The following is a 26,519-nucleotide window of genomic DNA, read 5'->3' on the forward strand; positions in this document are numbered from 1 at the left end:
GTGGGAGGTTGTCCTGTGTATTGCAGCATGTTTAGCAGCTTCTGAGACCCATTAAATGCCAATAGTACCCTTCCCAGTCATGACAACCAAAAATATCTTCAGACACTGCCAAATGTCCCCCGGAGAGCAAAATTACCCTGAGCTGAGAAGCACCAGACTAGAAGAATCCTGTGTATTCGACAAGCACTTGCTTTAACTGCAAAGAAAGCTCAAAGATTTGGACTAACCTTATTGTACACCATGTAAATTAAAGTGTATTTATTCCCTGCTAGGTCCTTAATTAGAATTAAACGCACACATTTTAATTACAGCATCAGAAGGAAATGCATCAGGCTTTTCCTCATGGACGCCCCAGGCTTCAGGATTTACGCTCATTATTAGAATAACAAAATGTCGGAGCAATTAGGCCTTTATAAAAAAAGTTGCAGGACTTCCTGGCAAGTAGCCAGGACCTTGCCAATTTCTTTTAAACTTGAGAAAACACTTTTCTCATAGTGAACAAAACAAGGGAGACCCAGCCAAACATAACCCTGGGCTGTAGGCCCAAGTTAATTTCAGTCCAGCAAATATTTAAGCATCTATTACATGTGCTGGGGATAACATCGGTAAAACAAAGACCAGATTTCTTAAATGTTATATAAATAATTACAGTAGAAATACATTTTTAAAGAGAAGGTTTTGCTTTCTGTACTTCACAGGATTGTAGGGAAATCCAATTTCCTGCATTGTCCAAACCTGCCTCATCCAAAGGGTAGCCTCAAGGCACATGTGGCTATTAAGCCCTTGAAAAACGGCTGGTCTGAATTGAGACATGCTGTAAATATAAAACACGCACTAGATTTCAAAGATGCAGTATGAAAAAAATAATGTAAAATACCTTATTACATTTTCACATTACATTTCGAAATGATCATACTTGGGATATATTGGTTCAAATAAAATATATTATTAAAATGAATTCCACCTATTTCTTTTTTTTAATGTGGCTACCAGAAAATTTTTATATTTATACATGTGGCTTACATTTGTGGCTATCTCATTTTATTTGTTATGGACAGTACTGTCTAAAAGAGCATTTTTTAATGTATGTGGACTTTTTCTGCTCCCTGCTAGAGATGTGGTTGCATGTAAGTACTTGGGGCATGGTGAACTGAACCGAATTACAGGTCACTTAAATTCACTTCCTGGCTTGTCTACATGATGTGTAGTCTTAGTTAAATTACTCAACATCTATGAGCCTCGGTTGCCTCATCTGCAAAGTGGGGATAATGCCATCTCACATACACATAATTTGCCTACCTTTACAGTAATCCCACAAGTACTTCATTGAATCTGTTCCTGAATCTTACAAAGAAGTCTCTTAAAACTCTTTGCTTTAACACTGATCTTTCATTATTTTTTTCCTCTCTCTCTTTTTTTTTTTTTTAATTTTTTTTTTTCAACGTGTTTTATTTATTTTTGGGACAGAGAGAGACAGAGCATGAACGGGGGAGGGGCAGAGAGAGAGGGAGACACAGAATCAGAAACAGGCTCCAGGCTCTGAGCCATCAGCCCAGAGCCTGACGCGGGGCTCGAACTCACGGACCGTGAGATCGTGACCTGGCTGAAGTCGGACGCTTAACCGACTGCGCCACCCAGGCGCCCCTCCTCTCTCTTTTTTTAAGGTAATCTCTCGACCCAAAGTGGGCTCAAACTCACAACCCCCAAATCTAGAGTTACATGCTCTACTGACTGAGCCAGCCAGGCGCTCCCATCTTTAATTCTTTGCAGGCAGTTGCTAGGGATAATCAAAGTTGGAAGATCTCTATTGCCTATGGGGTAATCAACCAATTTTCAACCTACAGTAGGTTGGAAAGTAGCTTTCTCCACTCTGGCATGACTGAAAGGAGAGCCATGGGGGCAGCCAGGTGAGGGCTGGACAATATAAAGCCATCTAGGAATAAGGCCAGAGAGGCTTATCTTTTCACACCCTGAAGAACTGCAACTATTCCTTACAATTGTGTGGTGAGCCAGAGTCACACGGTATGCTTGCAACACATAGCTGTTGCACTAAAAACAGTATCAAAGAAATGATTATATTTGGATTTTATTTAGACCACTTAGCAAGTTAGCTATTTGACTGAATGGAAGAGTCACATTATTTGCTAGTAGGGTTGACAGTGGACTACAACCTATTTCCATCCCTGCAGTTTTACTGTCATGTAATACACTGAAGTGACAAATCATTTCTTTATTCATACCCTAGTCACTTGCATACAAAATGTACTGGGAATATTTTGCTTTATTGAGAACCTATCTACTGAACGACAGAGATTATATAAAATCATATACCGATAAAAGTCCTTAAATAACTGATTTCACCTTTACCAATGATCTAGTTCTGCTATTTCACTATTTTAATGGTAAGGTTTCAAATTCAAAACTTCTTTCAACCCACAAATTGAGATATAATTACTGCTGGTGAAAACATCAATTCTGTAGCTTAGTTCCTCTTACATGAGTGCTTATTTTATATTTGCTGTGGTCATCACAGAAATATTCTCTATTGCTGAGAGGTTGGAGGGCATGGTATTCATCCATTTAACAAGTGTCCAAACATCTACTCTGTGCTAACACTGCAGTAGGTAGCCATTACTTTCATTTTACTTTCCGTTTTTAATGCTATCTTAGATCTTCCAACAGACATGTTGCTTTAAATCTTTAAATCACATCATCACGTCAAGAAAACTTGTTTTTCTAGCTTGACTCAAAGGCTGAGCATTAGATGCTGTAGAATTACAGGCTGATGTTCGGGCTCCCCAAAACTGATATACTTTAGCAAAAGTATGAAAGTTGAGGCATTGTGTATAAAAACAGCATAGCTTGATGGTTAAAGCAACCTGGCTATAGAATCGGGAGGACCCGGTGGTGCCACTTACTGGCTGTGTTACCCTGGAAAAGATATTCAACCTTGCTGAGCCTCAGATTGCTCATTTGTTACAGTGGGAACTAATAACGGCACATACCTTATAGTATTATAGTGAGGATTAGGTGAGCTGACGTGTGTAATGCATAGAGCTTACTGCTGGTGTTTACTAATTGCTGAAGAAATGTTAGCTATTTATAGCAATAACATTGATGGTGGTAACAGTTGTAGTATTTACTTAGGCCAAGGGCCTTCCTTATTTAGCTGAATTATCTAAAATGCATGGAAGGAACAGGGCTTTTGGCGGGTTACTTTTTTCGTATTCTGGTTAACAAAAAATGTTTTAAGATCTAGTTGTTTAAAATATTTTTGAAACATAATAATCCATTTCAAAGGTTAAAATGAAATACACTTTAATACTTTTATACATGCTCAGTTCCTGTAGGATTTGGGAGTCTTAGAATATCCATTGACTGTGACATTATGTTAATATAGATGCAAAAGCTCCAGAAAATTTGTACTAAGTACAGAGCAAAAGCTAATATTTATGTAGCTAAATGCCTAATCTAATCTTATTTCTTTCTCCTCAAAGTGTACTGCTAACAAAATTTTAGTTAATTCAAAGTGCCTGACAGATGGGTTCTGTTTTATTGTCTTATTATAACTAATGTGTTTAACTGTGTAGAAAATTACCAGATCTAAAAACTGTTAATTTATAGAACACATTAAAAATAGTTTCTAACAAATTAAATATTTTCCTGTAATATTTCTGAAATTTTACTCACAATTGCCACAGGGTCATTGCTGCGGGTTGCAGCCAGGCTGAACTTCTTTACGTGAGTGTTGGTTTCCAGAGCCTTTGCAAATTCCTTCAGGGTTGGAATTGGAATGTTCTAAAATGGGGGAAGGCACAGAGGGTTGATAGACCATTCTGTAGCTCCCCCACCCCAACTCAAGACCCACAGCTTTTAAATACCTTATGTGTTTAGATGGCTAAACGTGTGACATCCCTTCTAAAATACTCATTACCCATCCTCCAGCAGCCAAGCCATCCTGGGCCGACAGCACCACTTAGTATCTAACAAGGGAATCTAACACAACATGACATTCTGGCTTCCCTGTTCTGTTCACTCTGACCAAGAAATTATGCACATACCAAACCCCACTCCTTTTCTCTTTCATTCTCTATATTCTAGCCAGATTCATCTATGTGCCATTCTTTTAATATACCATGGTCTTTCTCTCCTCCATACTCTTATGTATGCTTTTCCCTTTGCCTGGAAATTCTACTGTCCTTTTCTCTGATTAATTCCTACTCATTTTTCAAGAGGCAGCTGAATATCACCTCCTTTGTTCACTGGCTTTCCAAGGCAAGATAAAAAATTTCCTTATCTGCAATTCCACAACTCTTGGGGGCTTACCACATCATGTTGTAGTTATTGATTTAGTATTTTTCTCCTAATATAAGTTTTTCAGAATAAAGACAAAATGAATCTTACTCCATCTTTCACAGCACTTAGCACAGCCCCAACCACTGGGAGGCAGGCAATACGGGGTAGACTAGAGGTTGATATGAATCCTGGGTTCACTACAGACTAGCTCCATGGCCGTGAGCAATTTAATCTCCTTAAGTGCCACTACAGATTAAATGAGATACAGTAAGTTCCCCTTATCCATGGGGGATATGTCCCAAGACCTTGAGTGTATGCCTGTAACCACGGATAGCACTGAACACTTATAATATGTTTTTTCCTGTACATACACACATACCTATGATAAAGTTTAATTTATAACTTAGGCACAGTAAGAGATCGACAACAGTAGCCAATAATAAAACAACACTTGTAACAATATATTGTAATAAAAGTTACATGAATGTGGTCCCTCCCTCTCTCTCAAAAGATAGCTATACTCACCCTTCTTCTTGTGATGTGAGATGATAAAATGCCTATGGAATGAGGTGAGGTGAATGACATAAGCACTGTGATAGAGGGTTAGGCTACTAATGACCTTCTGACAGTCTGTCAGGAGGATCATCTACTTCTGCACTGTGGTGGTTGACTGCGGTAACTGCAAACCATGGAAAGCAAAACCGCAGATAGAATGGAACTACTGTAATGAATTTCAAGTATTTAGCAAAGGAGAAGGCTCACAGTGAATACTCAACACAAGTCAGTTATTATTAAATGGCAGATGTTGGCCCAACATGAAGTAACAAAATAGATACCAGGCAATGTTCTCTCTCCATCTCTCTCTCATCTCTCTCTCACTCACACACACACATACACACACTTCCTTCCCCTCCCTTTGAGAGTAACATGACTAACTACCAAACAGAATAAGGCAGAAGTGACAATGTGTGACTTCAGAGAATAGGCCATAAAAGGCACTGTGGTTTCCTGCTTGTTCTTTCTTTTTCTCTTCAGCCACTCCCTCTGGGAGAAGAAGGCTGTCATGACGTGAGGCCACACAGGCAGCCCTATGGAGAGGCCCATGTGGTGAGAAACTGAGGCCTCCTGCCAACAGCCACATGAGTATGCCATCCTGGAAGTGTACCCTTCTACCTCAGTCAAGCATTCTGCTGATGGCAGCCCTTGATGACAGTTTTACTACAGCCTCACTTGAGACCCTGAGCCACAACTATCCAGCTAAGTCCTGATTCCTGATACTCAAAAGCTGTGTGAACTAACAAATGTTTATTGTTTTAAGCCTCTAAGTTTTGGAGTACTTTATTACCCAGCAATAGATAACCAACATTCTTTGTTTAACACAAATACTGTGATTCTTTGCAAAAAATTCTAGAAGTCACTTTTTAAAAATTTCTTCTTTTGAGTTGGATAGCTTGCCTCAAAGTCAGTGACTACAGAGGATTGGAAACAGGTGTGAAAACTGGCAGTTATCTCCATTACATTTTTTAACCTCATGATAAATCAAGTGACTGACAATAATCATAACGCAATACCTTAATGTTGTTGAGGTTGACATCTTGCAGGCCGGGGTCATTGGCTTTCATCTGCTGCAGACTCAGTTCCACATTGGTGGGATTGGGTGGTTCCTCAAATACTGGCTTGACCTTCTCACCTTTGACCACATCTAACACACAAGTTTTAATTTTAAAAAGAAAGTGTAAGGGCTCTCCTTCCAAAATCAGAGATGACTTCCCCCAAAACGACCTTTCCTTCCTATGCTCCGATTCCAATAATACTCTAATATCAGTGATAGTACAGCTGATGATTCTCAACTAAACAAACATGGAAATGGTACAGTTCTGAGTCACAGTTTCAAACACTGATGCTTCTCAACTGCAATGCAAAGAAGTCTCAGTGGCTGATGCTACATGGAACCAAAAGTTCAGAAGGCCCTATAGTAAACTCCAACCTACCCCCCGCCCCGCCGCCCCACCAAATCCACAAGCAGTTATTGCTGCTGTATATGGATCACTTTCAGACTATAATCATCAAGCTACAGGAGCTGAGATTCAAAAAAGAAATAAGTTTCTTCATTTCCAAAACCATACTATTCCTTTGGCCTCTTTTTTTTAAATATTATTTATTTATTCCTTTTAAGTAGGCTCCATACCCAATGTGGGGTTCAAACTCATGACCTTGAGATCAAGAGTTGCTCTACCAATTGAGCCAGCCAGGTGCCCCTTCTGGCCTCTTGACCATACCTCATCCTTCTCTGATTTCCATTTGGAGATTTAATTTTGAGGAAGGTATGGGAAGAGAAAGGGACAGAAAGGCAGAATGGAACAATTCTCAAAAGCAGTTAACAGAAAACATTTGCAGTATATATTTAACATACAAACTGTTACTATCCCAATATACACAGGGCTCCTACAAATTAGTAGACAATCCAATTAAAAATGAACAAATAATATGATCAGAGGAATCTGTCACTCAACCAAAAATATAAAAAGTAACTAAATTGTGAAGTTAAAAAATGGAACACCATTTGACTAGCACAAAAATGTAAAAAGAGATAACGTAGAATTGGCAACAACTGTGAAGTCAAACACATCCTCTTATGTTGATGGTGAGAACGTAAACTGGTACAAACTTTTTGGGAGGAATTTGGCCTTACTTATCAACATGTAAAATGTGGGTACTCTATGACCCAGTAATTCTGTATCTAGGAGTCTAACCTACAGGGGAAAAAAAAGCACAAATACATAAATATATTTTTCAGGGATGTTCACTGACATATTACTTGTGACAGCAAAACATGATAAATACAAAGCCTATCAATATGAAAATGGTTAAGTTACAGCATAATCTCTCATAATAAGATGTGATCTATTCATTAAAAGAAGGGGGCAAACCAACATGTACTGATAAAAGAAGAGAACCACAATTTGAAAAAAAGTTAATGAAAAATGAAATACTTAGGTATTTCATTTGTACGTATAAAAAATCTTTACAAGATCTAGATGAAGAAAACTACAAAACTTTATTGAAAGAAATCAAAAAGAACTAAATGGAGGGATAACTGCAAGAGACTCAATATTGTCAAGATGTCAGTTCTTCTCAACTTGAGGTATAGATTCAATGCAATCCCAGCAAGTTATTTTGTATACATCAACAAACTGATTTGAAAGTTTATAGGAAGAGGCAAAAGACCAAGAAAAACCAACACAATACTGAAAAAGAACAAAGTTGGAGGACTGACACTACTCAACTTTGACTTACTACAAAACTACAGTAATCAAAAGAGTGTGGTATTGGCGAAAGAATAGACAAACAGATCAATATAACAGAGTAGAGAGCCCAGAAATAGATCCACATAAATACAGTCAACTGATTTTCAATAAAGGAGCAAAAAATGCAATGGAGAAGAGTCTTTTCAGTAAATGGTGCTAGAACTGGACAACCATACACAAACCATACATAAAAAAAGAGTCTAGACACAGACCTTAGACCCTTCACAAAAATTAACTCAAAATTTTTCACCTAAATGTAAAATGCAAAACAATAAACCCCCTAGAAGAAAGCATAGATGAAACTACGCTGCATGATATCATAATGGTGGATCCATGTCATTATACATTTGTCCAAACCCATAGAATGTACAACCCCAAGAGTTAACACTAATGTAAACAACAGACTTAGGGTGATAATGATGTGTCACTGTAGGTTCATGAAGTGTAACATATGTACCACTCTGGTGGGGGATGTTGGTAATGGAGGAAGCTATGCATGAATTGAGGACAGGGAGTATATGGGAAATCTGTGTGCCTTCTGCTCAGTTTTGCTGTGTACCTAAAATTCTAAAAAAAAAAAAAAAAAAGCCTTAAAAAAAGTTAATGATATGTCTGTGCATAAAAGTCCACAAGATTATGCGCCAGATTTTTAAAAACAAACATGTTGTCAGAATGTTACCCTTTGATACTAAAGTTAAAAAGGATAAACATTTTTCATCTATATGAATAAGCAAAAATGAAAAAAAAAAGTAATACTGCTCATTGTTTGGATAAATATCTCAGTATCAATGATGGTCTGTAAATATGCTGCTCAGACTAGAAAGTACGTGCTAAGTCTCCTTCAAAGAGAATAAAATACACTTCACCTAAGAAAAATCTGTAATCTTCTGCAAGTTTTTACAGCACCTAGATCGCACTGTAGCAAAATTACTTGATTGTTGGTCCATCCCTCCCATGGACAGATAAGTTCCTTTAGGCAGAGACCATTTTTTATCTTCATACCTAGAACATTCCTGACGCATAAGGTATTCAGTAGATAACTAATGAATGAGTAAATACAAGAGTCTAATAAACTGTACGCTTTTCTGGGAAATGCTGACACAGAGAATTGTGGTCTTGAACTTTCTGTGCCGGCTAAGTCCATGCCAGTGTGTCTTTCACATTCTCAGGGGGAAGTAGGAATTCAAATTCTAATGACCTGTGTCCATTATTGAGAAAACAAAGATACCTAATAGAAAAGGGAACTTACTGAAAATACTATTATTGATTAAAAAGCATCATCAGGAACATGAAACTCTGCAATCTATGTTGACTATGCAACCTTTTTATCAGCAATTTTATATTTTGGGTGAGTAGACCCACCAAAAGAGTATGTTCTGGGAAAAACACACTGATTGGTCCATTATGCTGCAAAAACTTTGATTATTGGCTTCCCTATTCTGGTTTGAATGCCCAGAGCCCAGTGATCCTTAGTGCGTTGACACAATCTACCTTCAAAGCCTACAGGATGGAACTCTGGATTCAACAGGCATCCCTCTTATCAACACCACCTGAAGCTCTCAATTTTCACACACCACAGACTCCACATCAACTTACTTCTCACGGGCACTTTGCCACCTTTAGTGCTGGCCGTTTCTTCATCAAACTTTGGATTGTTGAGTAAATTGTGCACTCCAAGAACAGCTAAAAACAAAGATTAACAGTGAATATACATTAAGTTTGGGAAGACACATTAGGATGTCCACAATGTTAATTTTCCTTGAAGAACAATTCTTCGTATCATAAAGGTAAGTGTCCAGAGCCCCCCAGCCTTGCATAGTGTGTGGGACACATACAGTGTTAAATAAGCTTATATATTAAAAAAAAATCTCTTTCCAAGGCCACCAGCAATCTTCAGATGTCTTTCTGGGGCTATACAGGTAGAATCATTTAGCATCTGGGGACAATGGTCCAGTTATGTCCCCAAATTACTGAAAACTTGCTTAGACCTCCTAGTTAAGTAGACTCAACCTTTCTGTTTTCTCATCTGTAAAATGTGAAGGTGGGACTGAGTCTAAGGATATTTTAAGATCTAACGTTATATAGATTACAGCATGTACTCTCCCAGAGGCAAATAACAGAAAGATCATGGACCTCTTTCAATGTAAGCCACCCCTTTCTCAGGACCAACAGGTTTCCTCTCCAGTTTACAGCATCCTAGGGTGGTAAATAAAAGAGATGTCAGCAATAAAAGGCCACATAAGCATACTGAGATTTTCAGTCTCCTGTATTATGTGAAGCTTGCACCAGGAGGCAGCACAGGACGCAAGAAACAGCACTGGGCAAGAACGAGCTCTGGGCAGGCTGAAACACAACTGCCCGATCTTCCGATGAAACTGTACAGATGAGACTGGCCACCTGGAGAAGAATCCCAGGACAAGTCATCTGTCAATAGGTAGTGAAGGAGCATCTCAGAGCTCCTCATCAGCTGTACCGTAATCGACACATCAGGAGGAGGGAGGCAGCCAGCAGCAGCCCAATAAAGGGCAAAGGTCCAGAGTTAAGAGTGGCACTCAGGAGCAGTCACCTAGAGTTAGAATCCTGGTTCTATCACAAACTACCTGTGTGACTTGGGAAGTTACTAAACGTCCCTGAACATCAGTTTCCTCATCTGTAAAATAGGGATAATAATTATCCTTCAAGTGTTACAAAGATTAAATGACTTCCCATGCATCAGACAATGTTCTAAGTGCTTTACACATTCTTGTTAAAGAAATAAGAATTTGTTGCTGTGTTTCTGGCACTGCCTAAGGAGAAGATGCCCTATTTGTTTTTTTAATTTTTTAAAATTTTTTTCTTTTTTTTTTCAATATATGAAGTTTATTGTCAAATTGGTTTCCATACAACACCCAGTGCTCATCCCAAAAGTTGCCCTCCTCAATATCCATCACCTACCCTCCCCTCCCTCCCACCCCCCATCAACCCTCAGTTTGTTCTCAGTTTTTAAGAGTCTCTTATGCTTTGGCTCTCTTCCACTCTAACCTCTTTTTTTTTTCCTTCCCCTCCCCCATGGGTTTCTGTTAAGTTTCTCAGGATCCATATAAGAGTGAAACCATATGGTATCTGTCTTTCTCTGTATGGCTTATTTCACTTAGCATAACACTTTCCAGTTCCATCCATGTTGCTACAAAGGGCCATATTTCATTCTTTCTCATTGCCACGTAGTATTCCATTGTATATATAAACCACAATTTCTTTATCCATTCATCAGTTGATGGACATTTAGGCTCTTTCCATAATTTGGCTATTGTTGAGAGTGCTGCTATAAACATTGGGGTACAAGTGCCCCTATGCATCAGTACTCCTGTATCCCTTGGGTAAATTCCTAGCAGTGCTATTGCTGGGTCATAGGGTAGGTCTATTTTTAATTTTTTTGAGGAACCTCCACACTGTTTTCCAGAGTGGCTGCACCAATTTGCATTCCCACCAACAGTGCCACAGGGGTTCCGTTTCTCCACATCCTCTCCAGCATCTATAGTCTCCTGATTTGTTCATTTTGGCCACTCTGACTGGCATGAGGTGATATCTGAGTGTGGTTTGGATTTGTATTTCCCTGATGAGGAGCGACATTGAGCAGAAGATGCCCTATTTGATAGACACAGGCCACTTAGGTCATCCAAATATATCTTGCTTTGGCCCTATATGCACTGAGCAACTTTTTTTTTTTTTTTAGATTTTTTTTTAAGTTTATTTATTTTTGAGAGAAAGAGACAGTGTGAGCAGGGGAGAGGCAGAGAGAGAGGTTGACACAGAATCCGAAGCAGGCTCTAAGCTCTGAGCTGTCAACACAAAGCCCGATGCAGGGCTCAAACTCACAAACTATGAGATCATGACCTGAACCGAAGTTGGATGCTTAACCTACTGAGCCACCCAGACGCCTCTTCACTGAGCAACTTCTAATTATAATTTGGCTCCCCTTGCCAAGTTTCAATTTTTGTTTTATCTGTTTCCTGGGAATCTGGCTAGTAGATCCGCCCCAAACTGATGGCCCTTATGTGCATAGACAAGATGAAATCTCTAGACCAGCAGAGCTGGTGGTCAAGCTGAGGTACAGATGCTCTGAGAAATGCTGCCTTGGCGGTCAGCTGCTGCTCCCTTGCCGTTGTCTACCTGCCATCATAACATGTGCAGGCCATTGATACTCACTGTTATCTAAACCTCACTGGCTCTCAGCCCATGCACTCACGGGGCTGCTCTTGATCTTCCAGAAAGATCCACCCTAGAGAAGATGCTGTCACCCACCCCCAGGTGGGCTTCCTGAGCTCTGAGGGAGCACCTGACGATGGAGTGAGGCTGAGTAGAGATAATAACACAGTTTTCTTTCTGGATTATTCCCCTGGTATTATTATTGTATGAATTTCAGAATCTAGATTCTTTCAAATGGTTGGTGTTTTTCTCTTTCTCCTTTCTTCAGCATTTGCTGGGAATTCGAGCCCAGCCATGCATTCTCCCTTTGGGCATGTCCATGAGACAACCCTTGAGAGGAGCAGTAACCATAACAAGATCCCTCCACAGCAACCACAGGGCTAAGAAAAAAGGTCACTGCAAAGCACCTTCTTAACTGCATGATGCAGATGCCTTAACTCCTGCAGTGATTTCTGAGACAGGTTCAAATATGTGAACTTAATATTGATGACTGACTATCACAGAAGGAGTGGAAATGTAGCTGAGGTGGCATGGCTGGTTCTCCTGGGAGGGAGGATTATTATTACAAATGTCTTTCAGTGGAATAAAGATGTGAGGATTTTTGCCAAAGCTTGTGGACTGTTTCTGAAAGCACCTTTATCCTGTGGTGACCTAATAACCCTAATAATCCATATTTACATCCCATTTGGAAAAAAAACACATCCCATTAATGCAAAAATATGCTGGTATATGCATAGAATCTTTCTTGAAGGATATATTAGGAATGGGAGGAGGCTTAATTAGGGTAAGAAACTTTCTCTTTTTTTTTTTTTTAACATTTATGTATTTATTTTTGAGAGAGAGAGAGAGAGAGAGAAAGAGAAAGAGAAAGAGAGAGAGAAAGTGATTGGGGGAGGGGCAGAGAGACAGGGAGACAGAGAATCCCAAGCAGGCTCTGTGCTGTTAGCACACAGCAGGATGCGGGGCTCAATTCCATGAAACGTGACATTACGACCATGAGCCAGAATCAAGAGTCGGGTGCTAAACCGACTGATCCACCCAGGTGCCACAGAAACTTACTTTCAGTACATAGCCTTTTGTTGTTGTTGTTATGTTCCAGTAATAGTTTATTTACAAAAACAGGAGGCAGGTCGCAGTTAGCTGACCCCTAATCTACTGCCATCTTGACTTCCCATTCTTCTATACTATTTGTGTTTTGCCTATCTGCATGTATAATCAATTCAAATCATAACAACATTTACTATTTTGTTGCTATCGTTAAGAAAACTAGAAAAAGATGAGATCAGGCTGATTGGCTTTACTTCCTGCGTGGATGTAATGGTAAATAACTCCTGCTCCATTGTGGGGCTAACAAACCTCTTAGTGGCAATCAGAATGGAATGGTGACTGTGGGGAAGGGCAAGAGCTTCATGAATATTTTATGAGGATAAAATGTGATAAAATGCAAATATGAAAGCTCCTTAGAAAGAGGGCTATTATTTTGTTGTTTAAATTCTCAGTGCTCTTTTAGATTTATTCCCTTTGGTTTCTCAAACTCTTGAATTTTGTAACATAGGTATTATTGGGACAGTTTACATCTGAGATAGGACTCTAAATTTTATAGCTGAGACACATACAGCAAAGTAAGGTTTGCTCAGAGAGGTTAAGTCACTTGCATTGAGTCTTACAGCCACATAATAACAGAAGACAACCTGGTATTGCAATCCTTATCAGTAGTTATAGAGAAGCTCAAAGGCTGCTGCTGGGGTGCTGGTGAGTGCCTGGAGGTCACAGAGCCAGACAGGCAAGGTTCCCAGAGTTGAGGACTAACCTGCAAGATCATAGAGTTCGGTGTCAGAGGCGCTGGCCAAAGCTTCTTCTAGTTCTGGGTCAAGGGTCACTTTTTCTTCTTTACGAGTTTCTACGGGCTTTTCTTTGGGGATGAATACTCTCCCTTTAAATCAGAAGAAAAACAAAAACCATTGTGTGTTGCTGACCAGGGTAGGGTAAAAGGACTGACCAGACAATGCAGCTCTGGCCACTAAAAGTTGCATGCCCAACTGGGATTCCTTAATTGCTGGGATGGCAGTAGCATTAATCCACTATCAGAGGGAAGGAATGTCAGAGGAGGAATCCTGTGTTTGGCAACACAAAGATGTGAGGAGACAACAGTCTTTAAACAGACAGGGAAACGGTAGTTTTTACCTCTCTACCATTGATCGCCACCATTGCCCTTAGACCTGGACAAGAGAGGTCCTGCCACAGGCCCCACACTTTAGAGGGCTCCACTCTGGTCTTCCTCTCCTGCAATCTCCCTCCTATATCCCTCCCTCCCATATCGAGGAAGGAGTCATGGGGTCAAAGAGACATTACCATCCAGAATCCAGGCCACCTGCTAGACCATGCTCCACGCATCTAGAACCCTGGGATTCTCTGCCCAAAGACACCTAAACCTGCTTCCAAGGGCTGCATGAATCCTTTCCCCATGTCACTCTAGGCCAAGAGGAGGCTATTTGTGGGTGAGTATAGATGAAGCTTGGGTATGTAGGCTGGGTGTCAAATATGTGTGCTGAAGCCCAGCAGCGTAAGACAGACTCATATGCTTGCATGAAACTTTTAGAAGTCCAAGAATCCTGGCCTTCTAGGTGTATTTGTAGGAGTGTGTGTGTGTGTGTGTGTGTGTGTGTGTGTGTGTGTATTATTTATTTATTTAGTTTGAGAGAGAGAGAAAGAGAGTATACATGAACAGGGGAGGGGAAGACACAGGGAGAGAGAAAATCCAAGCAGGCTCTGTGCTATCAGCATAGAGCCTGACACAGGGCTCGATTCCATGAAGCATGAGATCGCGACCTGAACTGAAATCAGTAGTCAGATGCTTAACTAACTGGGCCACCCGGTGACCCAAACATATATATATTTTTAAGTTTGTTTATTTTAGAGAGAGAGAAAGAGCATGAAAGCAGGCAAGGGCAGAGAGAGAGGGAGAAAGAGAATCCCAAACAGGCTCTCCACTGTCAGCGCGGAGCCCAATCTCATGAACTGTGAGATCATAACCTGTGCTGAAATCAAGAGCTGGATGCCTAACCAACTGAAAGACCCAGGTACCCCACAGTATAAAACATATTTTAATAGTTTGTTAGCTTTTTTTCAAAAAATTTTTTAACGTTTATTTATTATTGAGAGACAGAGCATGAGCATGGGAAGGGCAGAGACAGAGACACAGAATCTGAAGCAGGCTCCAGGCTCTGAGCTGTCAGCACAGAACCTGATGTGGGGCTCGAACCCACAAACTGCAAGATCATGACCTGAGCTGAAGTCAGACACTTAATCAACTGAGCCACCCAGGCGCCCCAACAGTTGGTTAGCTTTTAAATATAAAAAATGGTACATGGACTTCTATTTGTGTTCTTGCTTTGGACCTTGCAAATTGGAGGTTCCTGAGGGACAAACTGGTGCTCTTCCAGAGTTTTTCCCCCTAGACTGATATTGTTCACTACTAGGATGCTGTATCTAGGGTCACTTGGACTAGTGTAGTGACCTGGGGACACAGCCACCTCTCTAGAACATACCAAAGGAAGTCAGATTTAAAGGGAGAAATCAGGGTTGACATTTTTAGAATTATGCTGGTCTGTGAACAGCAAGGTACTCTGTGCTTCCCATATGCACATACTCTGCCACCAACTCCTGCTTCATCCTGTCAGCCAGATTCCATTTACTTTGACCCTGACTTACTTCTGAATATGTCGATATCTATGCCCTACCTCACCAGCCTCAACCTCTGGACTGACGATCACATCAGTGGGAGAATCGCATGTTACCTGCTCCTAACACTTAGCCAGGTCAACGCACCCACATCCCACATGTGCAATGACTCATAAAGGGAAACCCAGGACATTCCAGATCTGCCATAGCAATACTCCAGACCTACTTGCACTTTTTTCCAATTCCTTCCAGCTTTTGATTTGTGGTTTCTTTTTTGGAGCTGCTCTTACTTCTTGGCATGATCTTTGACATTGTTCTCCTCCATTTTGATCTTTGGAGTTCCCTAAAGACACACCCTTCAATTGCCCTCTCCTCTGTCCCCTTGGGTAGAACAGACAGCTGGCTCCAGCTTCAGCCAATGGGGACCAACACTGTTTCTAGGTCTCCATGGCTAGCCACTCTTCCTTACTCCCATTGGAAAGGTAAAGGTCAAACCCAAAGTCAGTAACTCTCCTTCATGAATCCTCTCCAAGAGATGTCCCTGGTTGCAGGGGCTACAGACTTCCTGATAGTTTACCAGATCTTCAAATGCTTGCATATGTTAACAGGGACTAGGTAGAGCTGGGCACCCTAGAGAGACACCACTGCTTGTGGTCAATCTGGGGTCAAGGTCTCTACCATTGACCATCAACCTGCTTCCTGCCTCAGCATCACATAAACTGCCACATTTCCCAGAAAGAAGGAAAATACACTGGAGAATGATGAAAAATACAAGGAGAATGACTAGAAGATAGAAAATGAAAAAGAAAATAATCAATCAATAACATCTCAGATGCTGGGGTTCATCCCAGACTTTTTTTTTATAGTATCTGCAGCCCAAAGCATTTTCCTTGCGGCTCAGATGATCTTGATTCCAGAGTCAAATAGGCTTCTACATTTCTCCTTCATGGTAGTGTTTAGGATTACCCAAAACACCAGGTGCACAGGTGGCCCCCAGTTGTCAAAATTTAGGACAACTGCTGCTGCATATCCATTTTTAGGGAGGGGGGCAATCACACATCATGTTCTAAGTGAATAAAACCATCACAGAAAGTTAAATGTGGCCCAGGAACCTCAGGGCCCAGGGCACACGGTATTCAGAACTGAAGTTGTACAGCCCCTCTTCTGAGGCTTTCATGATTGCCTCCCACTGCTCCCAGTTGGTTAGCTGGGACCAGGTCATCTGCTAGTCCTTCCAGGGGCGCTGCAGACTCTGCTCTGATCCCTCTGCTCTGTTTGGAAAACTTGCTCTCTGCTCATTTTGTCCAACTGTGTTGCTTCTCAACCTTCTACTAAGCACTATGCAATTTGTGTGCCCCTTCTGTATTACCATTTACTACTCAGACTGCTCCTGGACTCCTAACTCCCATGTGAAACATCTGGAAATTAATCTGGATTGAGAGATACTTTACCATTGCTGCTCCCCCAGACCTGTACTCTGAGAAGAAGCAACCACAACTTTCCTCTTATTATTCTGTCACTATCCTAATATTGGATGTTAATTGGGATTTTATTGAAGATTTGACATTGTAATTGTTCTTTCACAATGAAATCGATCCAACAGCAGCTACACTGCCTTAGAAACAGCTCCATATTTATATGGTATTCCTTAGTTATTTGCCCAATTTGTCACTGTCCAACTTCACTTTCTTAATAAATTGATGTTATCAGTGGTGCCTGATGCATCAAATGTGCACAATTCAGAGGACTGCCAGATGTTGCTCTGACTCATGCCAACTGAGGAGCTATGCTCCTGCCCCCCAGGACCCCGAACAGCAGCTCTGAGATGGCATTCATTCGAACCCCTGTTTATCAAGTGCCTCCCCAGTGCCAGTTTCTATGCTGGGATGCAAGAGAGACACAGTCCCACTGTAGGGATCTCATCTGATGTGGGAAACACACAAACCCAAAGTAAATAGACAAAATGATGAACAACACTGAGATAGTGCTGTGAAAGCAATAAATGAGTGCCATGGCAGAAAGAAGAGAAGGTCAGGGAAAGCCCAAGGACCTGACATTTAAGCTGAGATGTTTAGAATGTGAGAAATGGGAATGTGGGTCAGAAGGAAGGGGCCATGAGAAGACCCTGGGATGGGAAAGGAACTTGGCAGATTTGGGGAAATGAACAATGACAATGGGGCTAAGACTTAGCAAGGGAAGGGGAAATGAGATTAGAGAGGTGGGCAAGGTGAGCTCTCCCAGGGCTCTGAGGACCACAGTAAGGATTTGAGACTTGAAGCAGGGGAGTGACATGATTTGATTTGCATTTAAAAAGACTGTAGCTGCCATGAGGTTACCAATGATTCATTAGTATCTGTGGGCCCAAGTCACTGTCTGCAGCTGTGGAAACTGCACAGGCTATTGGGACCCATTTTTCCTCCAAACGGGAGCCCAGGGTTAAGAGCTAAGGAGGATGGGTTTTCCTTGTCTTGGAGGAACATCCCTTTGCTCCTCAGAGTCTCATCAGGATGATCACAATGCTCTTCTCACTAGACCACAAGCTCCTGGAGGGCAAGGTAGGGTCTTATTCACTGTGGCCCCAGCACCTGGTGTCTGGTAAATCCTGGCTGAGGGAATGGTTGATTTCACTGGTCTCTAACGGTAGCATCTCAAGGTAGGGGTCTGGTGCCACCACTATCCTAGACATGGAGTAGAAAGGCCTTGAGGGGACGTCTGCAGCTGGTCAAGCACTGGGCTAAGAGAAACACACTAATGCCCATAAACCTTCTTTGAGGCACAACACTACCTCATACTGCCAAAGCTTTTTCTTTGGGGTTGAAGATATTTTTCATAGAACTAACTTGAGTACCATCACACTCTAAGTATTCATTTATTTAGCCTAAATATTTATTTAGTATTTTTTTTGCTGAGTAAACATCATTTTTTTGGAGGAGTTTTAGGTTCATAGAGCACAGTACAGAGAGTTCCAATATACTCCTTGTCCCACACTTGCAAACCCTCCCCCATCGACATCCTGCAGCAGAATGGTACGTTTGTTATAAATGAAGAACCTACATTGACATCATTATCACCCAAAGTCCATACATTACATTAGGGTTCGCTCATGGCGGTGCACATTCTACAGGATTGGACAAATATACACTGACATGTCTCTACCAGCCATGATTCTTTCAATAAAAAATCCAGTTCTTGGGCTTCCTCACTTCCAGGTCAGTTCCCTTGCTGGACCCCCTGTGACAAGGTATCCGGAGTCCCTCTGTCCCAGGATGTGGTACCTGTGGTCCTTACCTTTCTTTTCTCCAGTAAAGGGCACAAAGTCTTCCCTGTCTTTCTGTTCCAAAGCCTCCTTCTCCAGGTACATAAGGAGGTGCTCACGATCAAATGGGCCAGTGGCTGCTTTCTGTGTCTGGTCTTTCTGTCGCAATCCAGCCGGTAGCAGGGCGCTCTGATGACACAGAGGTGTGAGCAGGAAGGAAGGTGTTTGCCCTACTGATGCTCTGTTACCCGCCCCCCACCCCAGCCCTGCTGATACTGGGGAGGCAGGACACCTGTGCAGAGACGTACGCGTGAACTGAGGACCGAGGTCTCTGGCATGTCTCTGAGGCCCTACTTGCTCTAACATCCTGTGCTGAGAGGAAGGCTCCCAGTGAGTGCAGGCAGAACATAAACGGCTCGAGCAGCCTCTGAGTCTTCTGCAGCTGCTTTCTAGAATGTGGTGGCAAAAGTCCAGCCACCCTTCGTGGCCTCCTTCCTCACAGATCACACTTAGGTTTGGCCAGCTCTGTACCCAATGTGCTCCTAGGCAGGCATATGGAGACAAATGAGGAGCCAACATGGCTATCCTCTCCTATCTCTAGCCTCTGTCCTAGGAAAACATCCAAGCACGTGAACAAATAGGGTAGATGCTGATACTTGCTTGATGAAGCTTAGGGATTCCTTAAGTTTCAAAACTAAAAAAAAAAAATTTAAAGTAAATAAAATATCCAATGTCTGGCCTATCAAAATATCATACAAATAATTTTTAGCGACATTTTTATTTATAGTAAAAACCACTATTTTGGATGCCTCTGATTCTAAGTTTAAGATAACACTATCAGGGCTGAAGAAAGTGTTTGCTAAACAAACACTGTAACAAGCTACTTAGCATTTCAAGAGCTGATAAAAATATTAGAAGCTCCACTTAAATTTACATGATATTGTTGCTATAATAACTTAAATCTATCCATTGCTGTAAGATCACCAAAGGTTTCAAGTTATTTATGCAGTTTTTATAAATAAGATATAAAACAGATCTGTATTTGAGGATAAAGACTTGGTTTAAATACCACCTCTGGTGTTTACTAATATGGGATCTTATATCAATTACCTCTCCTAGTTTGTCCCCCTCATATATGAAATGGGAATAAAATTTTTTAATTTTTTTAATTTTTAATTTTTTAAATTTTATTTATTTGAGAGAGAGAGAGAGAGAGAGAAAGCATGCACAAGTGGGGGAGGGGCAAAGGGAGGGGGCAGGGGGCAGAGAATGAGAAAGAGAGAGAGAGAGAGAGAGAGAGAGAGAGAGAGAGAGAGAATATCCTAAGCAGGCTCCACACTCAGCATGGAGCCTGACACAGGGCTCGATCCCATGACCGTGGGATCATGACCTGAGCCGAAATCAAGTCAGACACTCAACTGACTGAGCCACCCAGGCGCTCCTGAATGGGAATAATATAATTTACTCCAATGGCTTCTGTGCCCAGTAGACTGTATGACCTCACAATAGAACTTTGGTAAGATTTGTTCCCTTTCCCTCTTTCTTTTCTTCCTCCCTAAGTCAGACTGTTGCTTTCTTAAGAAATGGGAAATATTTTTTACTATTTACATTAAATTGGTTTTTGAGAAATACGTTTGCCGTATTATACAGATGTGGCTACTGAGGTTCTTTATGAATTTGTCAGAGTGAATCACCCAGAACCAATCAGGGGAAGAACCCAGAATTTGCATTTGGAGCTAAGGGATCTCTCTACCATTGTTTAATGACCAAGCCACACCATTTATCCCATACTATCATGACCCATGCTGCTTCAGTTCCAGGTCACTAACCTTGGGATCTAGGTCATCAAGAACATTTTCCAACTGTTTCAGTTCCTCTTCTGAGAGTTTGCCAAGAAGCTCATCTTCATCGATGTTCTTGTATTTCTCCAGCTCTTTTTGAAAAGGGAGTGCCATGGTTTCTTATATGCCCTTCTCATGGGTCATGAACATTTAAACAGACCAGCTTCCCAGGACTTCAGAATACTACAAATAAGAAAGAGACACTGTTATTTTATTCCATGAACTGGACTTATTGACAGGAGACAGGGCTCTGCTATCTGCCAACGGAGTCTTTATTGGACAAATAATTCAAAGAAAAGGTAATATCACCTCCCTCCGCAGAGCAACCGGACAGCTTACAAAGGGTTTTCATATGCATTCTTTCACTTATTTAGATCTTTCCAAGCAGTCCAGAAAGGAATCCTGGACAGATATTAATATCCCATTTTACAGATGAAGATTCTGAGGCAAAGGTGGCTAAGTGCCTTGCTCGAGGCTCCAGAGCTGGCATGTGCCAGGCGTCCTGGTTCCCAGTGGAGTAGAGAGCCTTTCTACCACACTACTCTGCCTCCTCCAGCTTTCCATAGAAAACAGTGAAAAACAATGCATGAATTGTAAAGCCGTTGTAAGAAGCATACTTGTGTCTTTTCAGGGAGAGAGTGATGTGAGGAATACAAAATGGGGCTCATTCAGGAAAGAGTCTGGAATGTCCGTGTGAGAAAGCATTGTTCATTAACTCCCTGCAATTCATCTAAGTAAGATTCTAAAATCCTGACTACATACTCTCTCCATGTTTCTCTTTTCTTCTTCCCTCATCTTCTGTTCTCTTTCTAGTCCCACAGTCCCATTTCCTTTTTTTTTTTTTTTTTAAGTAGGCTTCACTTCCAGTGCAGAGCCCAACATGGGCTTGAACTCACAACTCTGAGATCAAGAACTAAGCTGAAATCAAGAGTCTGATGCTTAACTGACTGAGCCACCCAGCAGCCCCTAGTCCCATTTCCTTTTTGTTTCCTTAGTCATGCTCCCTATCTCGTTATACCTCTAGTCCATTCTCCTTCCAACCCACTCTTTTATACCACCTCACTCCTAAACTTTCACTCAAAATAAAATTTTACTCAATCCCGTCTTTCCTGCAGAGGATTTTTCATCTCTCCTCTAGAAAGATAATATTGCATTTAGGAAATAGCAAGGTACTTACTTAGCTGATTGTGTTTCTCCTTAGGCAGTATTAACCTCAATCAGATCTTTCAAGGCAATTAATATTTGCTGTATGCCTACCATTTGTCAGGCACGGGTCTAGAAAGCAGCAACACAAAGATAAACAAGATGTGATCCTTCAAGAAGATCACAGCTCAGTGAGACACCCGCATAGAGATAACACCACTTGATAAGTGTTATAACAGAAGGATTAAATAGGTTTAAAAACACAAGAGGGAGGCACCTGGGTGGCTTAGTCGGTTGAACATCCGACTTTGGTTCAGGTCATGATCTTGCAGCTCGTGAGTTCGAGCCCCATGTTGGGCTCTGTAATGCCAGCACAGAGCCCAGAGCCTGCTTTGGATTCTGTGTCTCCATCTCTCTCTGCTCCTCCCCTGCTCACTCTCTCTTTCTCTTTCTCTCAAAAATAAATAAACATTAAAAAAAAAATTAAAAACACAAGAGGAAGTAATCATCAGGTAAGAGAAGTGGAGAGTTGAGGGGAAACTGTGAAAAAGGGGTTGCATTTGAGCCCTGAAGAAAAAGACCATAGATGGGTGTGGGTGGGGAAGGATTATTCCAGAGAAAAGAGCAGCATAAACAAAGGCACAAAGATAAGAAGGTAGGTGGTATGTTGGTGAAGGGTTGATGTGCTATGGGGAGAGGAAGGAAATAAAGGCAAGACAGGGACACTTGGGCAGGGCCTTCCCTACGAGTCTTGCCAAGGACGTTGGGCTTTATTCTGTCGGAGATGGGGAGCCACCACACATTTTTATTTTTATTATTTTTTTTATTTAAAAAATGTTTATATTTGAGAGAGAGAGAGAGAACATGAGGGGGTAGGGGCAGAAGGAGAGGGGGTGAGAGAATACCAAGCAGGCTCTGCACTGTCAGCACGGTGCACTCAGGGCTCAAACTCACGGACCATGAAATCATAACCTGAGCCAAAATCAAGAGTTGGATGCTCAACTGACTGAGCCACCCAGGCACCCCTCCACCACAAATTTTTAAAGTAAAGGAATGATCTGAGAAGTGCTGTTTTTTTATAGAAAGTAATTCAAAAGGTAAGAATGAAGAATGGGTTGGCATGGGAAGAGACTGGGTGAAAGTGAGCCACTAAAGGGCTATTAGAATGTTGCTCCCCTCTCTTATTAATTCAACTGCTCACCACATTCAAGTTTGTGGTTTTCTACTTGGGTGTCTTTTCCATATACAACATAACTCTCTCATTAGCCAGATTTTTTTTTTTTTTTTTTTTTTGAGAGAAAGAGAGAGAGAGCACGGGAGAGCACAGGCACTGTGCCAGTAGGGGCAGAGGGAGAGGGAGAGAGACAGAATCTTAAGCGGGTTCCACGCCCAATGCAGAGACCAATGTGGGGCTTGATCTCATGACTCTGAAATTAAGAGTCAGACACTTAACCGACTGAGCCACCCAGACGTCCCTAGCCAGACTTCTTTTAAGCTTCCATTGCTATAGTCCAGTGAAACAAACAAACAAAACCCTCCTGCAAAAACTATCCCACTAAAGTCAGAGAACAATTGGATCATATGCACTTTGTTCTGGTCTCTGCAACCGCTTATTTATCATGTGACACTGGGCATAGATCTAAATCTGCCAGGGCCTTAACCATCAAATGAACTGGTTGAACAATCCTACTTAAAGTTACACAGTTTTCCACATTTAACATTCTGAAATTGAGATGTGTTTTACAATGGATGATCCTACAATTACTGTTGGCCCAGCAGCAGTCAAGATGTACTTGACATTGCCTACGAATGCATAAATATCAAAAGTACCAGCTTCAAAACTAGAAGAATGGGTGTCAGGGATTTGGAAAAAAAAATCCGCAGGGCTTTAAAAAATAGTACACCACTCTTTTTAAACCTAATGGAGAAGGAGTGAGAGAGGTGGTGACTCAGGCATGTTTAGCAACCTTCCCAAAGGAAGGCCCAGGTTAAGCTAGCTCTACATAATTACAGAGCAGGGTTAAGGACCCAGCATTAATGCCTTTTAGTTCTTTTATAGGTTTTTAAAAAAATTACCACTCTTGGGGCGCCTGGGTGGCTCAGTCGGTTAAGTGTCCGACTTCAGCTCAGGTCACGATCTCGAGGTCCGTGAGTTCGAGCCCCGCGTCACGGGGCTCTGGGCTGATGGCTCTGGGCTGATGGCTCAGAGCCTGGAGCCTGTTTCGGATTCTGTGTCTCCCTCTCTCTCTGCCCCTCCCCCGTTCATGCTCTGTCTCTGTCTGTCTCAAAAATAAATAAACATTAAAAAATTAAAAAAAAAAAATTACCACTCTTTTTTTTTTTTTATTTATCCATCCTGAGAGAATGCATAAGTGGGGGAGGGGCAGAGAGCGAGGGGAAGAAAGAGAGAATCTCAAGCAGGTTCCACACTGACAGCTGCTCAGAGCCCAATGTGGGGATCGAACTCACAAACCGTGAGGTCATGACCTGAGCCGCAGTAGGCTGCTTAGCTGCCTGAGCGCCCCAAAACAATTACTACTCTAAATGGCACAGAGGAGATACTGTGTGGAAAAAAACCAGACATTAATGGCTGAATCAAAAAGTGGCCCAAAGGTTGAACTCTAAAGGTGAAGAACTTTTAATACTAACCAATTCGTTTCACTTGCACTTTCCCTTTTTATGCCCAAGGTGATCTATAACTTAAAAAATGTATTCATAGAAGCTTTATTTCAAACCAAAAGCTGTAAATAAACTGAATGATCATTCGTAGGTCAATGCATAAACAAATCATGGTATATGTACATAATGGAATCTATCAGAAGTAAAAAGGAATGAACTACTGAAACACACTAGAATGTGGAGGAACATCAAAATAATTATGCTGAATGAAAGAAGCCAGACCGAAAAGAATGCATATGGTATGACTCCACTTACTAAAATGCTAGAGAGTGTAAACTAATCCATATGACAGAAAAGTAAATTAATAGCTGCTTGGGAATGGAAGAGAGAGAGGTAGCAAGGGGCAGAGGGGAGGATCCGGAAGGGGTATGAGGAAAATTTTGAGCTATACATATGTTTGTTCACTACCTTGATTGTGGTGATGGTTTCACAGGTGCATGCATGTTAAAACTTAGCAAACTGCACACTTTAAATATATGCAATTTTAAAAGATAAATATATGCAATTTGTTATATGTCAATTAAAAGATGTCAAAAAAGTCTATGTGTAAGTCTAAAGCTGCTCTTTCAATAAAGCCAAAATTATACTTTTAAGAAAATGCATCATATTTTAATTGACAGCATTTTTTCCTTAGTGGTACACAAAATATTGATGTTTTACAGTCAGTGGTATCTTAGAGGTGATAAGATTCTATTTGTTTCTGTTCCAGGATTCTACAACTATCCTCCCAATTTCACATCTTCCTGTGAAACTGACTTGCTCTCCTGATTTTCTAGATCATACCATTAATCTATCAGTCATTCACATTAAAAACTTGGACCACCCTCAGATTCCTCCCCGCCTTTTTTTAATGTTTATTTATGAGAGAGAGATAGAGAGATAGAGAGAGAGAGAGAGAGAGAGGGAGGGAGGGAGGGGGGGAGGGGAGGGGAGGGGCAGAGAGAGGGGGAGACACAGAATCTGAAGCAGGCTCCAGGTTCTGAGCTGTCAGCACAGAGCCCGACACAGGGCTCAAACTCACAAACCACGAGATCATGACCAGAGCCAAAGTCAGACACTTAACTGACTGAGCCACCCAGGCGCCTGTCTCCCCCTTCTTTTCATGTCCACTTGGTTAGCATCTCCTGTAGACTCTTACTGCAACAGAACTTTTCACACCATGCTTTCCTGTCACTTTTGTTTTGGACCTTTGTCCTTTGGGCCTGGATTACTCTAATCACATCTTGAAAGGTTTCTGTTCTTCCTTCTAAGCCACCAGCGCACCACAATCAGATCATCTTTCTTCACACTGCTAACAAGCCACTTCTCTGGGCAAGGACTTAACAATGGCCCCCTCTTGTCTACAGAATGAAAATTCAGACAGTCTAGCATCCAAAACTCCCATAATTTGGCTTCATATGCACTTTCTGTTTTCTGTCTTCATTACTTTCTCCAGGGAGTTACTCTACTCCAGCCAAAAAGGCTTATTTGCTCTCTGTGATAGGCAGAATAATGACACCCTACAGATGTCCAGATGCTAATCCTCAGGACCAAGAATATGTTACTTTACATGGCAAAAGGGACCATGTGGGTTAAATCAAGGATCTTAAAATAGGGAGATTATCCTGGATTATCTGGGTGAGCCCAATGTAATCACAGGGGCTCTTAAAAGATGGAAAAGGAAAGCAGAAGAGCCAGAGAAGACATGATGATAGAAGCAGAGGGTCAGAGTGATGCTGGCTTTGAAGAGAGAGGAAGGGGGTGAAAGCCAAGAAATATGACTGCCCTCTAGGAGTTGGGAAAGGCAAGGAAATGGATTATTTTCTAGAGCTTTCAGAAAAGAGTGCAGACCTGCTGACACCTTGATGTTAGCCCAGCGAAACCTGTTTTGGATTTCCAACCTCCAAAACTGTAACATACTAAATTCTTGTTGTTTTAAGCCACTGAATTTGTGACAGCAGCAATAGGAAGCTAATACACTTTCTTACCCACACATTTCCATTTTTCAAGATAATTGTTTGAGTATCTTGTTTGCCCCTCCACATCCACTCTCCACCTTGCTCTGTGCCCCAGGAATATAATGTATTTACTGCGTGAATGGGCTCTCTTGCTCTCTGGTTTATGTTTGGCCAACAGGAGGCTCTACAAAGA

The 26,519-nt window shown here is 41.4% G+C and overlaps 1 protein-coding gene across 1 annotated transcript in view; it reads right to left on the reverse strand.

The window, feature by feature from the left end:
• The window catches only part of TMOD2 (tropomodulin 2), a 46,590-nt gene that overhangs the window by 12,260 nt on the left and 7,811 nt on the right, over positions 1-26,519 (reverse strand). The window contains exons 2-7 of the mRNA XM_019442112.2: positions 20,556-20,750; positions 18,759-18,915; positions 13,600-13,722; positions 9,201-9,287; positions 5,868-5,998; positions 3,691-3,798 (exon numbers count right to left, since the gene is read on the reverse strand). Coding sequence (XP_019297657.1) covers positions 3,691-3,798; positions 5,868-5,998; positions 9,201-9,287; positions 13,600-13,722; positions 18,759-18,915; positions 20,556-20,681 — 732 coding nt within the window. The 5' untranslated portion in view covers positions 20,682-20,750. The remainder of the gene's footprint in view (positions 1-3,690; positions 3,799-5,867; positions 5,999-9,200; positions 9,288-13,599; positions 13,723-18,758; positions 18,916-20,555; positions 20,751-26,519) is intronic.

This window comes from Panthera pardus, unplaced genomic scaffold, assembly GCF_024362965.1.
Source record: "Panthera pardus isolate Hobbes unplaced genomic scaffold, ASM2436296v1 HiC_scaffold_24, whole genome shotgun sequence".
Taxonomy (NCBI): domain Eukaryota; kingdom Metazoa; phylum Chordata; class Mammalia; order Carnivora; family Felidae; genus Panthera; species Panthera pardus.